At 52.7% G+C, this 18,224-nt stretch overlaps 1 protein-coding gene across 1 annotated transcript; it reads right to left on the reverse strand.

The window, feature by feature from the left end:
- Positions 1–2,379: 2,379 nt before the first annotated feature.
- LOC144601571 (pseudouridylate synthase RPUSD4, mitochondrial-like) lies at positions 2,380–18,083 on the reverse strand. Its single transcript, XM_078413773.1, has 7 exons — positions 17,937–18,083; positions 16,660–16,831; positions 12,484–12,685; positions 7,081–7,174; positions 4,855–5,005; positions 3,887–3,984; positions 2,380–3,500 (listed from the first exon to the last, which is right to left on the reverse strand). Exons 1-7 carry the CDS (start codon positions 18,069–18,071, stop codon positions 3,279–3,281), a joined length of 1,074 nt encoding a protein of 357 aa, XP_078269899.1. The 5' UTR covers positions 18,072–18,083; the 3' UTR covers positions 2,380–3,278.
- Positions 18,084–18,224: the final 141 nt, after the last annotated feature.

An 18,224-nucleotide genomic window follows, 5' to 3' on the forward strand; every position in this document is an offset into this window, starting at 1 on the left:
GGTCCCTGCAAATTAACACTATCCTACACACACAAGGGACAATTTTACATTTACCAAGCCATTTACCATAAAACCAACGCGCAGGGAGAACGTACAAACTATGTACTGACAGCACCCATAGTCGGGATCGAACCCGGGTCTCCGCTGCTGCTAGCACTGTAAGGCAGAAACTCTACCGCTGCGCCACTGTGCCGTGTACCCTTTCCAGCTTGACACCATCTCTCCTATAACATGGTGCCCAGAACAGAACATAATACTCTAAAGGCGGCCTCAGGAATGTCTTATACAACTGCAACATGACCTCCCAACGTCTATACTCAATACTCTAACTGATGAAGGCCATGGTGCCAAAAGCTTTTTTGGCCACCCTATCTACCTGCGACTCTACAAAACGGGTCCTTTTCAGAATGGCAGGATGTCGCGAGTGGAGTGCCGCAAGGCTCGGTGTTGGGGCCGCAACTATTCACCATATATATTAATGATTTGGACGAAGGAATTAGAAGTAACACTAGGAAATTTGCAGGTAACACAAAGCTGGGTGGCAGTGTGAACTGTGAAGGGAATGTTAGGAGGTTGCAGGGTGACCTGGACAGGTTGAGTGAGTGGGCAGATGCGTGGCAGATGCAGTATAATATAGATAAAGATGAGGTTATCCACTTTGGCGGCAACAAGGAGGCAGATTATTATCTCAGTGGTGTCAGGTTAGGTAAGGGGGAAGTGCAGCAAGACCTGGGTGTCCTTGTACACCAGTCACTGAAAGTTGGCGTGCAGGTACAGCAGGCAGTGAAGAAAGATAATGGCATGTAGGCCTTCATAACGAGAGGATTTCAGTATAGGAGTAAAGAATTCTTCTGCAGTTGTAAGACCACATCTGGAGTATTGTGTACAGTTTTGGTCTTCTAAATTTGAGGAAGGACATCCTTGTAATTGAGGCAGTGCAGCGTAGGTTCACGAGATTGATCCCTGGGATCAATGATATATGTGCAGTTTTCACACTATTTTCACACCAATTTATCTATATTACTAAAACTATCTGCTTGTTGGATCCTGCCTCATCTTTGTGCCTCCATCACACGATAGCACCACGATTGTAGGCCCACCTTACTCACCATTGCCCTGGAGTCACCTTAATGCAAGTTTCATTCAAATTGGTCTTATATTTTTAAAGTTACAGACATTTTAAAGTTTAAAAATTAACTTTTAAACTTACGCTGGCCGTGTTCAGCGTTTGACGTCACAATTGGCCACCCCTGTAGTGATGGGAGTGGCGGCAAATGAGGGAGGGGGGCCTCACGATGACCGCCAGGGGCGGGACCCACCAGTGATGGCCAAAGGGGGGGGGGGCTGCTGAGCCGCCAAGCTGCTGCTGACTTTAATAAATGCCCCCCACCCCCGGGAGGACGAGCTGCGTTTTCGATGTCAGTCCACGCGTGCGCTGTTGGGGTCCATCGATCCAATACAAATGCTCGCCGACCTACCATGCTTCCACTTACGTCCCAGGGGGGTTGAGGGTGGATGGAGTGGGGGGGCGGAGGTGAGTTAAGGAGGAATGGAGTGGGTGAAGGGCGGGGGGGAGCAGGTGCTGATAAGGGGGGGTTGAGTGGGATGGAGTTGGGGGGAGGGAAGGAGGTGGTGATGAAGGGAGTTGAAGGGGATGGAGTGGGGGAGTGGGCGAGAAGAGTGGGGGAGGAGAGAGTGCTGGACCAATGCAGGAGAGGTTAGGGCCCAATGGGCGTGGTCAGGGAGCAACTCTACCGCTGAGCCACCGTGCAGCCCAGATGACATGTACAATTTATGCAGCACATGCATGATTCATGCTCTATTTGCATGAATGATGCATCATTTGCATCATTTATGCCCTATTTGTATGAACGATGCGCCATTTGCATGATTTATGTAGCACATTCATGAACAATGCTCCATTAGTATGATTTATGCAGCACATGCATGACCTATGCTCCATTTGCATGATTTATGCAGCACATGCATGAACGATGCTCCATTTGCATGATTTCTGCAGCACATGCATGAACTATGCTCCATTTGCATGATTTATGCAGCACATGCATGACCTATGCACCATTTGCATGATTTATGCACCCCACCTGCATATGACCGTGGGTGTTGCCCACTTGCTGTGCCAGTGATGCTGAGGATTCCCCGTGCACCGGTGGTGGTGAGTGAACTCCCCTCCCCACCCCCACCCCCCCCCATGGACCCACCACACGCCTGTCTGACAGCTCACCCCTTTATTCCATCGTTACATTCACTTTAGTTTATTGTCGCGTGTACCGAGGTACAATGAACAGCTTTCGTTGCGTGCCAACCAGTCAGCAGAATGACAACGCATTAATACAATTGAGCCATTTACAATGCATGGACACATGATAAAGGTTTATTGCAAGGTAAAGAAAGAAGAATTGTTGCTGTGGGAGTAGATTTTAAGAGTGTGGGGCGATTGTAATATGTGATTGTGAACCTGCTTCTACGGCCAGCACACAAATAGTCGCCTGTGTTGGGCGCCATCTTGGAAGCATCGTTCACTCCCTGATCCTCCAGCAAAGACTTGGAGAGGGGGAAGGAGGGAGAGGAGGGCAGAGAAGTCCCTGTGGTTTGTGAATCAGTCTATCCCCCCCCCGCCCCAAATCCTCCAGCGATGTTTGATGTGAGGGTGGAGGGAGAGGGGAAGAGGAGTCTGTGCTGTGCGGTTGAAGGGGAATCGTTCTCTCCCCACCCCTCCCTTCTCAGTTCTCCAGCAATGGCTGAGGGTGGAGGGAGGGAGGGCGGTGGAGGAAAGTCACTGCAGTCTGTCTCTTCTGGGGGTTGGAGGTGGCCAATCATTCTCCCCCCCCCCCCCCCTCCCCGCTCCAATCCTTCTCCAGGCTGGGATGCGAGAGGAGACTCCTGGCCCGTCGTAAAGGTGAATCATTCTCTACCCCCCTCCTGTCAGTCTGTCTCGGGGGGGGGGGTCTGTCCTCTGGGGGAGATCTAGGGGAGAGGGGGAGGGGAGTCCTTGTGGCCCGTCCTGGGGCTGAATCATTCTCTCCCCCCCTCCCCCGTCAGTCTGTTTCAGAGGGTCTGTCCTCTTGTGTCAGGGGAGGGGTGGAGGTGGTGGGTGGGGGGCGGAGGAGGCCGACCTGGGGGTATCATTCTCTCCCCCCTCCCCGTCAGTCTGTCTCCGTGAGTCTGTCCACTCGAGGGAGGGGGGTGGGGGAGGAGTGGAGAGGAGACGTGTGCAGCGGTTGAATCATTCCCCCTCCCCCCCCCCCCCATCCCCGTCAGTCTGTCTCTGAGGCTCCGACCACTCGGGGGAGGTGGAGCCGCAGCTTCCTGAGGGAGCGCAGGAAGTGTGCAGGGGGTGGGGGGAGGCGGTGGGGGAGGGGGGGTGGGGGTGGGGTCTCGGGGGAGCGGAGGAGCCGTCGGCAGTGCAGGTGGAGGCCCAGGTCCCGGGCCTGCGGTTGAGAGAGACTCAAGAGGTTCAGCAGCCGCACGGGGAGAGTCTGTGGGGAGAGGAGAGGAGAGAGGAGGGGGTTAGTGGGTGGAGAGAGAGACCCCAGACTAAACAAGATCTGACCCCCGACTCTCCAAAGTCTGACCCCTGACCCACCGAGATCTGACCCCTAACCCACCAAGACCTGACCCCTGACCCACCGAGATCAGACCCCTGACCCATTGAGATCTGACCCTCGACGCACCGAGATTTGTCCCCTGACCCACCGAGATCTGACCCCTGACCCCCACCTCGACTGACCCACCCAACAACCCCTGACCCCTGCTGACCGATCCACGACCCCCTTCACACCAGACCCGACCTCCCTCCCTCCCACCCCCCACCCCTCCTGCCCCTTTCCCAACACCCCCTTCCACCCTCCTCCCCGTCACCCACCTGCGGCTCCAGGCTGTTCCAGCGAGAGTACTTGTGGTCACCGAGGAGGGGGCAGCCCAGAGCCTGGGCCATGTGTACCCGCACCTGGTGCCTCACGCCTGGGGGAGAGAGAGAGAGGGAGAGGGTCACACCGGGGGCAGTCTCCCTTTCCCATGGACCCCACCCCGTCTCTGTAACCCCTCCCTCCCCGTCTCTGTAACCCCTCCCTCCCCATCTGTAACCCCTCCCTCCCCGTCTCTGTAACCCCTCCCCGTCTCTGTAACCCCTCCCTCCCCGTCTCTGTAACCCCTCCCCGTCTCTGTAACCCCACCCCGTCTCTGTAACCCCTCCCCGTCTCTGTAACCCCTCCCCGTCTCTGTAACCCCTCCCCGTCTCTGTAACCCCTCTCTCCCCGTCTCTGTAACCCCTCCCTCCCCGTCTCTGTAACCCCTCCCTCCCCGTCTCTGTAACCCCTCCCTCCCGTCTCTGTAACCCCTCCCTCCCCGTCTCTGTAACCCCTCTCTCCCCGTCTCTGTAACCCCTCCCCGTCTCTGTAACCCCTCCCCATCTCTGTAACCCCTCCCCGTCTCTGTAACCCCTCCCTCCCCGTCTCTGTAACCCCTCCCTCCCCGTCTCTGTAACCCCTCCCCATCTCTGTAACCCCTCCCCATCTCTGTAACCCCTCCCCGTCTCTGTAACCCCTCCACGTCTCTGTAACCCCTCCAGCACCTACTCCCTACCCCGTCTCTGTAACCCCTCCTCGTCTCTGTAACCCCTCCCACCCCTTCTCTGTAACCCGTCCCCGTCTCTGTCACCACTCCGGCCCCATCACCCCTGGCCGTCTCTGTAACCCCTCCAGCCCCTACTCCCCACCCCGTCTCTGTCACCCCTCGGCCCCTACACCCCTGAGCGTCTCTGCAATATCCTCTCCCTACTGCACCACCACGGATCACCCCCACTCCTCCCGCCCACACGTGGTGGGGACCCACCTGTGAATGGCTGCACTTCCACCAAGGCCACGGGACCAGCGGACGCCAGCACCCTGTAACGTGTCAGAGCCGGCGACGCAGAGCGATCGGCACCCACACTCACCAGCTCCCTCCCCGCCTCTCCCACTCGCAACCGAGGAGCCAGAGCCATCTGAGAGAGAGAGAGAGAGAGAGGTTCAGGGAGGGAGGGAGAGAGGTTCAGAGAGAGAGAGAGGGGGGTTGAGAGAGAAAGTCGGGTTGAGAGAGAGTGAGAGAGAGGCGGGTTGAGAGAGAGACAGTGAGAGATAAGGGGGGTTGAGAGAGAAAGAGAGAGGTAGAGGGGTAGCGGGGGGTAGAGGGGTAGTAGAGAGGGGTAGAGGTAGAGAGAGAGGTAGAGGTAGAGGCAGAGGTAGAGGCAGAGTAGAGAGATGTAGAGGTAGAGAGAGGTAGAGGTAGAGAGAGAGAGAGAGGTAGAGGTAGTAGAGAGAGGTGGAGAGAGAGAGAGAGGTAGAGAGAGAGGGGTAGAGAGAGAGGGGTAGAGAGAGAGGGGTAGAGAGAGAGGGGTAGAGAGAGAGGGGTAGAGAGAGGGGTAGAGAGAGAGGGGTAGAGAGAGAGGGGTAGAGAGAGAGGGGTAGAGAGAGAGGGGTAGAGAGAGAGGGGTAGAGAGGGGTAGAGAGAGGGGTAGAGAGTGGTAGAGAGAGGGGTAGAGAGAGAGAGGGAGGGAGGGAGGGGGAGAGGGGGGGGGGAGGGTGGGGAGGGAGAGAAGGAGGGGAGTGTGTGTGTGTGTGAGACGGAACGGAGGGAGCTTCACGCTGTGTGTCTGACCCCGGGAGTGTGTGTCATGGGATAGTATAAGAAGATAACTGCAGATGCTGGTACAAATCGAAGGTTTTTATTCACAAAATGCTGGAGTAACTCAGCAGGTCAGGCAGCATCTCGGGAGAGGATAGGATGCTTGTGTGTGATTTACGTGTAATCTGTGTGATCATTGTATGTTGTGAGGATTTGCTATAATTTCTGCATGCTTTACGTATGGCTTGTATGTGATTTGTTTGTGATTCATGACTAATCTTTAACAATATTACTATAATTTATATGATTTATGCATAATTGAAGAGTGATTACCGTGTGATTTGAGAGTAATTGAGGTGTGATTTCGGAGTTATTTGCGTGTAATTTATGTGCGATGTGTGTGTAATTTGTATGATTTGTGTAATTCCTGAATAATTAGGTTATCAGGTCATATGACAGTCACGGGAGAGGAAACGAGAGATATGGATCATGATGTGGAGAGGGATAGAGAACAATGAATGAAAGATATGCACAAACGTCACGACGGTAAACCTTTTGCATATCTTTCATTCATTGATCTCTCTCCCTCTACTTAACATATAACATATAACAATTACAGCATGGAAACAGGCCTGTCCGGCCCTACCAGTCCACGCCGACCATTCTCCCTGACCTAGTCTCATCTACCTGCACTCAGACCATAACCCTCCAATCCCCTCCTATCCATATACCTATCCAATTTACTCTTAAATAATAAAATCGAGCCAGCCTCCACCACTTCCACCGGAAGCCCATTCCATACAGCCACAACTCTCTGAGTAAAGAAGTTCCCCCTCATGTTACCCCTAAACCTTTGTCCCTCAATTCTGAAGCTATGTCCCCTTGTTGGAATCTTCCCCACTCTCAAAGGGAAAAGCCTACCCACGTCAACTCTGTCCGTCCCTCTCAAAATTTTAAAAACCTCTATCAAGTCCCCCCTCAACCTTCTACGCTCCAAAGAATAAAGACCCAACCTGTTCAACCTCTCTCTGTAGCCCAAGTGCTGAAACCCAGGCAACATTCTAGTAAATCTCCTCTGTACCCTCTCCATTTTGTCGACATCCTTCCTATAATTTGGCGACCAGAACTGCACACCATACTCCAGATTCGGCCTCACCAATGCCCTGTACAATTTCAACATTACATCCCAACTTCTATACTCGATGCTCTGATTTATAAAGGCAAGCATACCAAACGCCTTCTTCACCACCCTATCCACATCATCGTCTATATCTCTCGTTCCCCTTTCTCGTGACTTTCAGTCTGTCAAAGGGTCTCGACCTGAAACGTCACCCATTCCTTCTCTCCTGAGTGCTGCCTGTCCCGCTGAGTTACTGCAGCTTTTTGTGTAATTTGTGCGTGATTAATGTGTGCATTCCATGCTGGCTTTGTGTGTGCTTTACGTGTGATCCTGACCTTGAAGTGGTTCCTGGGCCTGCTGGCCTCCCGCTCCACCAGGGGGATGTCAATCACTCCTTCCCACGGCGCCGGGACCCCCACTGTCACCACCCTGGGGGGAGACACAGGGAGGGTCAGTGCTCGCGGCAGGAAGAGCATGGCTACAGGCTCAGGGATCTACAGGAGGCTAGAGTGGTGGGCACTGCCTGGTCCATCATGTACTGACCTACCCACCAACAGGAGGCCACAGAGAGTGGTGAACACTACCCGGTCCATCACATACGGACGTCCCCACCATCAAGGGAATCTAGAGGGTACACAGAGTGGTGGACACTGCTCGGTCCATTACATACTGACCTCCCCACCATTGAAGGGATCTACATGGGACACTGCCTCTAAAAGGCAGCCAATATCTCCAAAGACCCACAGCACCGTGGCCACCAGAGCTATAGATACCCTAAACACCCGACTGCGACTCCTTGTGACTCCGACTCCATGAACGACTCCACTGCCCTGCTGGCCACGCTCTCCTATTGCTGATACTGTCAGGAAGATGGTGCAGGGCCTGCGAACCATGAGGTCCAGGTTCAACAACAGCCGCTTCCCAACAACCACCAAGCTCTTGAACCACACTGCACAACACTAACCTCACCCCACCTCAGCACCCAACTGGGACGGACTTTGCACTGCTGTGGTGACTCTATGCACTGTGGGTTTTGCACTACCATGGTGTGCTTTACTGATAACTGATCATTTACAGCACGTTTAGAGTCATACAGTACGGACACATCTCGAGCATGCTGACCAAGAGGCCCCACGTAAACGAGTTCCATTTGCCCGTCTTTAGCCCATATCCATCAAGACCTTTGCTAGCCAACTCGTCCAAATGTCTTTGAAATGTTTATTTTGGTTTGGGAACAGCTCCAACCAAGACTTCAAGAAATTGTGGACACAGACGAGACCATCACACAACCCAACCTCCCTTCCATTGACTCCATTTATACCTCATGCTGCATCGGCAAGGCCAGCAACATAATCTAGGATGAGTCACACCATGCCCACTCCCTCTTCTCCCCTCCACCATCAGGCAAATGGTATAGAAGTGTAAAAACTCACCAGATTCGGGGACAGTTTGTTCCCAGCTGTTATCAGGAAACTACATAACCACGCCAGAGAGCAATGCTGAACCTCTATCAACCTCTTTGATGACCCTTGGACTATACTTGACCCGACTTTGCTGGCTTTACCTTACACTATTATTGTTATTCCCTTATCATGCATCTATACACTGTACATGGATCGATTGTAATCATGTATTGTGTTTCTGCTGACTGGTTAACAGTTTTCAAAAGTTTTTCACTGTACCTCAGTACATAGAAACATAGAAAATAGGTGCAGAAATAGGCCATTCGCCCCTTCGAGCCAGCACAGCCATTCAATATGATCATGGCTGATCATCCAAAATCAGTACCCCGTTCCTGCTTTCACACCATACCCTCTTGATTCCGTTATCCCAAAGTGATATATCTAACTCTCACTTGAGAACATCCAGTTGATTTGGCCTCCACTACCTTCTGTGGCAGAGAATTCCACAGATTCACAACTCTTTGGGTGAAAAAGTTTTTCTTCATCTCAATCCAAAATGGCCTCCCCTTGTTCCTAAGCCGTGACCCCTGGTTCTGGACTCCCCCAACAATCCATCTCGCCTGTCCAATCTCTTAAGAATTTAAAATGTTTCTATAAGATCCCCTCATCCTTCGAAATTCCAGTGAATACAAGTCCAGTCGACCCATTCTTTCATTATATGTCAGTCCCTCCATCCCGGGAATTAACTTGGTGAACCTAAGTTGCACTCCCTCAATAGCAAGAATGTCCTTCCTCAAATTAGGAGACCAAAACTGCAAACAATATTCCAGGTGTGGTCTCGCCAGGGCCGTGCACAACTGCAATAGGACCTCCTTGCTCCTAAACTCAAATCCTCTCATGATGAAGGCCAACATGCCATTTGCTTTCTTCACTGCTTGCTGTACCTGCATGCTTACTTTCAGTGACTGATGTACAAGGACACCCAGGTCTCGTTGCATCTCCCTTTTTCCTAATCTGACACCATTCAGATAATAATCTGCCTTCCTGTTCTTGCCACCAAAGTGGATAACTTCACATTCATTATAGGACCCCATCCCATTTTCTACCTGCTATGTCGTTGGTATCTACGTGCAGCACAACAACTGGCTGTTCGTGCTCGCCCTGCAGAATGCCCTGCAGCCGCTCAGAGACATCCTTGACCCGAGCACCAGGGAGGCACCATACCAACCTAGAGTCTCTTTTGTGAGCGCAGAAACGCCTATCAATTCCCCTTGCAATGGCATCCCCTAACACGACAGCTCTCCCACTCTTTTTCCCTCCCTCCTGCGCAGCAAAGCCCTCCATGATGCCATGAACTTGGCTGCTGCTGCCATCCCCTGATAAGCCAACACCATCCGAAAGGGTAGATATGTTTTGGGGACTCCTGCCTTCTCTTGGGCATCCAATCCCTCTCTGCCTGAGCAACCTTCACCTGTGGTATGACCAATGCACTAAAGGTGCTATCCACGACACCCTCAGCATCGTGGATGCTGTAAAGTGCATCCGCGCGCTGCTCCAGCGCCACCATGCGGCTTGCAAGGGGCTGCAGCTGGACCCACTTCCCGCACACAGTCGTCAAGGACACAGAAAGCATCCCTGATCTCCCACATTGCACAGGAGGAGCTGACCATCAGTGCACAGCTGTTCTGCCATGACCCAACCCTTAATTTAAGTTAACTTAAACCAAACTTTGTGACTTAAACGTTAAATTTAAATCAACTCTCAGTAGTCTCCTCGCCTCAGCCTCCTCGCCAAAGACACCAAAGCCAAAGCATTTGCGAATAAACTAAACTGAAACTGAACTGTTGTTATAGTTTTGGCCTCAACTACCTCCTGCGGCATCTCATTCCACACACCCACCACTCTCTGTATGAAAATGTTATCCCTCAGGTTCGCATTAAATCTTTCCCCTCACCTTTTCCATTTCATCTGGTTCTTTATTTACCTACAATTGGTGAAATACTGTGTATTTACCGTTTCTATTCCCCTCATTATCTTATACACATCTATAAGATCACCCCTGATCCTTCTGCGTTCCAAGTTGTAAAGTCCCAGCCTGCTCAACCTCTCCCTATAGCGCTGGCCCTCGAGTCTTGGCAGCATTTCCCTAAATCTCCTCCACACCTTTTCCAGCTTGACAACATCCTTCTCATCACAGGGTGAGAAAAATAAACACAATATTCCAAATGCGGCCTTAAAAGTTTACAAGTTATACGAGTGGAATTCAATGATGGCTAATCTCTGCCTCCTTATCCCACTTTCCTGCATTCTCCCCATAACCCATGACCCCCATTCCAATCAAGAATTTGTCTATCTCTGCCTAAAAAATATCCACTGACTTGGCCTCCACAACCCTCTTTGACAGTGAGTTCCACTGATTAACTACCCTCTGACTAAAGAAGTTCCTTCTCACCTTCTTTCTAAAAGAGTGCCCTTTAGACTTTCAGAAAGTCTTTGATAAGGTCCCACACCTGAGATTGGTGAGTAAAATTAGAGCACATGGTATTGGGGGTAGGGTATTGACATGGGTAGAGAATTGGTTGGTAGACAGAAAACAAGGAGTAGGAATAAACAATAGACAATAGGTGCAGGAGTAGGCTCCCCCTCTCCCCATTCGTAACAAGGACAGAATCCCTCTCGTCCGTCACCTACAACGGGACCCCGCCACTGCCCACATCCCCTCCCCTTTCTGCGTTCCGCAGAGAACGCTCCCTCCATAACTCCCTGATCCACTCGTCCCTTCCTGCCCAAACCACCCCATCCCAATAGACAATAGACAATAGGTGCAGGAGGAGGCCATCCGGCCCTTCGAGCCAGCACCGCCATTCAATGTGATCATGGCTGATCATTCTCAATCAGTACCCCGTTCCTGCCTTCTTCCCATACCCCCTGACTCCGCTATCCTTAAGAGCTCTATCCAGCTCTCTCTTGAATGCATTCAGAGAATTGACCTCCACTGCCTTCTGAGGCAGAGAATTCCACAGATTCACAACTCTCTGACTGAAAAGGTTTTTCCTCATCTCAGTTCTAAATGGCCTACCCCTTATTCTTAAACTGTGGCCCCTTGTTCTGGACTCCTCCAACATTGGGAACATGTTTCCTGCCTCTAACGTGTCCAACCCCTTAATAATCTTATACGTTTCGATAAGATCTCCTCTCATCCTTCTAAATTCCAGTGTATCCAAGCCTAGTCGCTCCAGTCTTTCAACATATGAAAGTCCCGCCATTCCGGGAATTAACCTAGTAAACCTACGCTGCACGCCGGGTACTTTCCCCTGCAACCGCAGGAGATGCAACACCTGTCCCTTTACCTCCCCCCTCAACTCCATCCAAGGACCCAAACAGTCCTTCCAGGTGAGACAGAGGTTCACCTGCACCTCCTCCAACCTCATCTATTGCATCCGCTGCTCTAGATGTCAACTACATCGGCGAAACCAAACTCAGGCTTGGCGATCGTTTCGCTCAACACCTTCGCCCAGTCCGCCTTAACCAACCTGATCTCCCGGTGGCTGAGCACTTAAACTCCCCCTCCCACTCCCAGTCTGACCTTTCTGTCATGGGCCTCCTCCAGTGCCATAGTGAGGCCCGCCGGAAATTGGAGGAGCAACACCTCATATTTCGCTTGGGCAGCTTGCAGCCCAGTGGTATGAACATCGACTTCTCCAACTTTAGATAGTTCCTCTGTCCCTCTATTCCCCTCCTCCTTCCCAGTTTTCCCTCTATCTTCCTGTCACCACCTATATCCTTCCTTTGCCCCGCCCCCCTGACATCAGTCTGAAGAAAGGTCTCGACCCGAAACGTCACCCATTCCTTCTCCCTGAGATGCTGCCTGACCCGCTGAGTTACTCCAGCATTTTGTGAATAGAGCCTCAGAATGCTCAGAGCCATAGAGCCTTGGCCTCACCAATGTCTCGCACAACAATAACGTAACACAACTTCTATACTCAATACTCTTGACCGATGAGGTCAATTTGCCAAAAGCTTTCTTCACCACCCTATCTGTGCTGCGTTTTTCAAGGATGTCTGTGTCTGCACTCCTGGATCGCCTGTACTCTACAACACTGCCATTAACTGTGTAGGTGCTGTTCTGGTAGACTTCCCAAAATACAACACCTCACATTTATCGGCATTTAACTCCATTAACGGTGGCGAGGAGGTAGAGTTGCTGCGTTATAGCACTTGCAGTACCGGAGACTCGGGTTCCATCCTGACTACGGGTGCTGTCTGTACAGACTTTATACATTCTCCTCGTGCTGGCGTGGGTTTTCTGAGATGAGGAGGGGGTCGGACACTCACCAGAAGGTGGGCAGCAGCCGCTGGGTGCGGAGCTGCAGCTGGACGTCCCGGGCTGAGGCTGGGTGTGGGGCGAGGAGCAGCGCTCCACTCGTGTCCTTGCCCAGCCAGTGACAGAGGTGCAGGGACCCTGCACCCATCCCGTACAGCATCTGGGCCAGTGCCGGCAACGCTGCCCTGATACTGGGGCCCCCGCCAGGGCAGTCTGCACCGGGGGGAGGGAAGAGAGGCAGAAATTAATCCTTCAATAAGACCCACTGTCCCATCACATGCAAAGCTCTCTCCACACCATCCCGTCACACACGAACCTCCCTGCACACAGTCACCTCACACAGAGTGATGCTCACTCTGCACCCTCCCCTCACACACAGAGTGATGCTCACTCTGCACCCTCCCCTCACACACAGAGTGATGTTCACTCTGCAGTCCCCTCACACAGTGATGCTCACTCTGCACCGCCCCCTCACACAGTGATGCTCACTCTGCACCCTCCCCTCACACACAGAGTGATGCTCACTCTGCACCCTCCCCTCACACACAGAGTGATGCTCACTCTGCACCCTCCCCTCACACACAGTGATGCTCACTCTGCACCACCCCCTCACACAGAGTGATGCTCACTCTGCACCCTCCCCTCACACACAGAGTGATGCTCACTCTGCACCCTCCCCTCACACACAGAGTGATGCTCAGTCTGCACCCTCCCCTCACACACAGTGATGCTCACTCTGCACCGCCTCCTCACACACAGTGATGCTCACTCTGCACCACCCCCTCACACACAGTGATGCTCACTCTGCACCGCCTCCTCACACACAGAGTGATGCTCACTCTGCACCGTCCCCTCACACAGAGTGATGCTCACTCTGCACCCTCCCCTCACACAGAGTGATGCTCACTCTGCACCCTCCCCTCACACAGAGTGATGCTCACTCTGCACCCTCCCCTCACACAGAGTGATGCTCACTCTGCACCATCCCCTCACATAGAGTGATGCTCACTCTGCACCATCCCCTCACACAGAGTGATGCTCACTCTGCACCACCCCCTCACACAGAGTGATGCTCACTCTGCACCGTCCCCTCACATAGAGTGATGCTCACTCTGCACCATCCCCTCACACAGAGTGATGTTCACTCTGCACCACCCCCTCACACAGAGTGATGCTCACTCTGCACCCTCCCCTCACACAGAGTGATGCTCACTCTGCACCGCCCCTCACACACATACACGTGCAGGGTCAGACACAGAGTGAAGTGCCTTTGGCACTGTCCCGTCACGCACGCACACACTCCTGGGTTCAGGCAAAAAGTGTTTATGTTCATAAGCCATAGGAGCAGTATTAGGACATTCGGCCCATCACGTCTACTCTGCCATTCAATCATGGCCGATCTATTTTTCCCCCTCAACCCCATTCTTCTGCCTTTTCCCCACAACCTTTGACAACTCTACGAATCAAGTAGCTGTCAATTTCCACCTTAAAATATCCCCAAATGTTTGGCCTCCACAGCCTTCTGTAACAAAAACATCCATAGATTCACCGCCCTCTGACTCAACAAATTTCTCCTCATCTTTCTCTAGGTACGTCCTTTTATTCTGAGGCTGTGCCCTCTGGTCTTAGATTCTCCCACCAGTGGAAACTTCCTCTCCATATCCACTCCATCCAGGCCTTTCATTGTTCGGTAAGTTTCAGTGAGGTCCCCTTTCATCCTTCTAAACTCCAGCGAGTACAGGCCCAGTGCCGTCAAACACTCATTCCTGGGATTGTTCTCATCAACCTCCTCTGGATCCTCTCCAAAGTCAGCACATTCTTCCTCAGTTATGGGGCCCTAAACTACTCACGATATTCCAAATGCGGTCTGACCAATGCCTTATAAAGCCTCCGAATCCACTCCCCATTTAGAAACACCTTTATTCCTACCAGCAAAATGCATGATTCCGCACTTTGCTACTGTATCCCATTTGCCACTTCTTTGCCCACTTTCCCAGACTGTCCTAGTCCTTCTGCAGAGGTCTTGCTTTCTCTGCACTACCTGCACTTCAATCTATCTTTATATTATCTGCAAGGCCTTTAACTTACTCATCCAAATCATTAATCATTCATATTCAATGTGAATATACAACACCGACCCCTGCATACAGTGCTAGTCACTGGCAGCCAACCAGAAAAAGCTCCCTTTATTCCCACTCTTTTCCTTCTGCCACCCTGCCATGTTCCTCCCCTCTAATGTTATGGTCCCATCTTCTTGAGCAGCCTCCTTATCAAAGGCCTTCTGAAAAGCCAGGTAAAAAACATTCAATGACTCGCCTTGTCTATCCTGTTATTTACTTCCTCAAAGATTTCCAACAGATTTGTCAGACAATATCGCCCCTGCACAAAACCATGTTGACTTCAGCCCATTTTATCGTGTGCTTCTAAGTGCTCAGAAACCTCAGCCTTTATAATAGACTCCAAAATATCACCAACCACTGAAGTCAAGCCAACCAGCCTATACTTTCCAATCTTTTGCTGCACTCCCTTCTTGAACAGTGGAGTATAATTTGTCATTTTCCAATCCTCTGGAACCACTCCTGACTCTATTGATTCTTGAAAGATCATGACTTGAAAGATCATGACTAATACCTCCACAAGAACGAGTCACACCTCTTCTCCACTCTCCCATCAGGCAAATGTGAGAAAACGCACACCTCCAGATTCAGGGACAGTTTCATCAGTTGTTATCAGGCAACTGAATCATCCTACGACAACTCGAGAGTATTCCTGAACTACCATCTACCTCATTTTATACACTATAAAATGTTTGATTATAATCATGTATTGTCTTTCTGCTGACTGGTTAACCCTAACGCTAATGAAAATCTTTTCACTGCACCTCAGTACACGTGACAATAAACTAAACTGAACTGAACGTTCTCTGAAGCCACCTCTTTCAGAACCCTGTGGTGTAGTCCATCTGGTCCAGATGACATAAACCTTCAGACCTTTCAGCCTCCCAAGCATTTTCTCCATAGCAATCGTCACTCCATGAACTTCTGCCCTCTCTCTTCAATTTCCGGCACGTTACTAGTGTCATCCGCTGTGGACACTGACATAAAATATCTATTCAGTTCATCTGCCGCTTCTTTATTCTCCATTATCACTTCTCCAGCATCATTTTCCAGTGGTCCAATGTCCACCCTTACCTCTCTCTTCCTCTTTATATTCTGAAGAAACTTTTGTTATTCTCTTTTATATGAGTAGCTAACTTACTTTCATATTTTATCTTTTCTCCCCGTATTGCTTTTTTAGTTACCTTCTGTTGCTTTTTTAAAAGCTTCCCACAAATTTTCGCAAAATTATATGCCTTTTAGTTTTATGCTGTCTTTGATTTTCTTTGTCACCCACAGTCACCTCATTCTCCCTTTAGAATCTTTCTACCTCTTTGGAATGAAAAGATCCTGGTGCTTCCAAATTATTCCCAGAAATTCCTGCCATTGCTGTTCCACCGTCATTCCTGCCAGAGTCCCTTTTCAATCAGCGTCAGTCCGCTCTTCCCTTATGCCTCTAGGCTTCTTTACTCAACAGAAGTATGGACATATCTGATTTAATCATCTCCCGTTCAAATTACAGGTTGGGTTTTATCATATTATTGTCACTACCTCCTGGGGATACTTTACGTTAATTATACAATGTTCATTATACAATGCCAAATCCAGAGTTGCCTTTCCCGAGTAGACTGGAATACAAGCTGCTCTAAGTAACTTCAGAATTAAAGGACGTTCTGTTCGCATGGAGATGAGGAGAAATTTCTTTAGTCAGAGAGTGGTGAATCTGTGGAATTCATTGCCACCGAAGGCTGTGGAGGCCAAGTGAGTGGATATTTTTAAGGCAGAGATCAATAGATCCCTGATTTGTACAGGTGTCAGGTTCTGAGAAGGCAGGAGAATGGGGTTAGGAGGGAGAGATAGATCAGCCATGATTGAATGGCGGAGTAGACTTGATGGGTCGAATGGGCTAATTCTACTCCTATCTCTTATGATGTTTTGACTCCAACTCCATCTACGAGTTTGCAGCCGACGCCACTGTGGCGGCCGGATCACCGTAACGCTGCCTTTCTTTCATGCTGATTGTATCACCTGTTGAACCACAATCCTGGGTCAGACACACACAGAGTAAACCAAGCCCTGGCCCTGCCTCACCTTCCATCGGGACCCCATAGGGTTTATCCACCACCACCAGGTCTGGGCTCTGGAAGAGCAGCCCCTTCCTCAACACCTTGGCCAGCACATTCGGGTGGACCCCTTGGAGGGAACGGGTCAGTCTCCTCAGCTGCTGCCCGACGCTGGGCGGCTCCCTCATCCCCTCCTTGCCCTGTGGGAAAGAGAAAGCAGAGAGTCAGGGGAGATGGGGAGGAGGAGGGCGCTGGAAGGGAGGAGGGAGGAGGGGAGGGAGGGGGAGGGGGGCGCTGGAAGGGAGGAGGAAGGGAGGAGGGGAGGAGGAGGGCGCTGGAAGGGAGGGGAAGGGAGGAGGAGAGCGCTGGAAGGGAGGGGGAAGGGGGGAGGGAGAGGGAGGGGGCGCTGAAAGGGAGAGGAAGGGAGGAGGAGGACGCTGGAAGGGAGGGGGAAGGGAGGGGGAAGGGGGAAGGGAGGGGGAAGGGGGAAGGGAGGGGGAAGGGGGAAGGGAGGGGGAGGGGGAGGTCGCTGGAAGGGAGGAGGAGGACGCTGGAAGGGAGGGGGAAGGGGGAAGGGAGGGGGAAGGGGGAAGGGGGAAGGGAGGGGGAAGGGGGAAGGGAGGGGGAGGTCGCTGGAAGGGAGGAGGAGGACGCTGGAAGGGAGGGGGAAGGGGGAAGGGAGGGGGAAGGGGGAAGGGGGAAGGGAGGGGGAAGGGGGAAGGGAGGGGGAGGTCGCTGGAAGGGAGGAGGAGGACGCTGGAAGGGAGGGGGAAGGGGGAAGGGAGGGGGAAGGGGGAAGGGAGGGGGAAGGGGGAAGGGAGGGGGAAGGGAGGGGGAGGGGGAGGTCGCTGGAAGGGAGGAGGAGGGCGCTGGAAGGGAGGAGGAGGGCGCTGGAAGGGAGGGGGAAGGGGGAGGAAGGGAGGAGGAGGGGGGAGGAAGGGAGGGGGAGGGGGGAGGTCGCTGGAAGGGAGGAGGAGGGCGCTGGAAGGGAGGGGGAAGGGGGAGGAAGGGAGGAGGAGGGGGGAGGAAGGGAGGGGGAGGGGGGAGGAGGAAGGGGGGAGGGAGGGGGAGGAGGGCGCTGGAGGGGAGGAGGAGGGCGCTGGAAGGGAGGGGGAAGGGGGGAGGGTGGGATGCGAATGGGGAAGAGAGCAGGGTGGGGGGAGGAGACGGTGGAGGTGGAGTGGGGGAGAAGGAGAGGAGGGGGGAGAGATGGGGATGGGGGAGAGCGGAGAGCGGAGGGGAAGGAGAACAGATGGGGAAGGAGGAACGGAACAGACGCACCCAGGTCCGGCCGGACGACATTACCTGAGACTCCGCTTCCCGCCGCAACCGGGCCGCGAGCTCCGCCGCCGTGACCGCGGGCGCGCCCCCGACACCGACGCGCGCGACACCGACGGGCGGGCCCCGGACCCGCAGCAACCGGCCCAACAGCCGCGCCATCGAAGCCTTCCGTACCCCCGCCCCTAGACCCCGCCCCCGCTCCTGGACCCCGCCCCTAGACCCCGCCCCCGCTCCTGGACCCCGCCCCTAGACCCCGCCCCCGCTCCTGGACCCCGCCCCTAGACCCCGCCCCCGCAACTAGACCCCGCTCCT

Source organism: Rhinoraja longicauda, chromosome 17 (genome assembly GCF_053455715.1).
Source record: "Rhinoraja longicauda isolate Sanriku21f chromosome 17, sRhiLon1.1, whole genome shotgun sequence".
Taxonomy (NCBI): domain Eukaryota; kingdom Metazoa; phylum Chordata; class Chondrichthyes; order Rajiformes; family Arhynchobatidae; genus Rhinoraja; species Rhinoraja longicauda.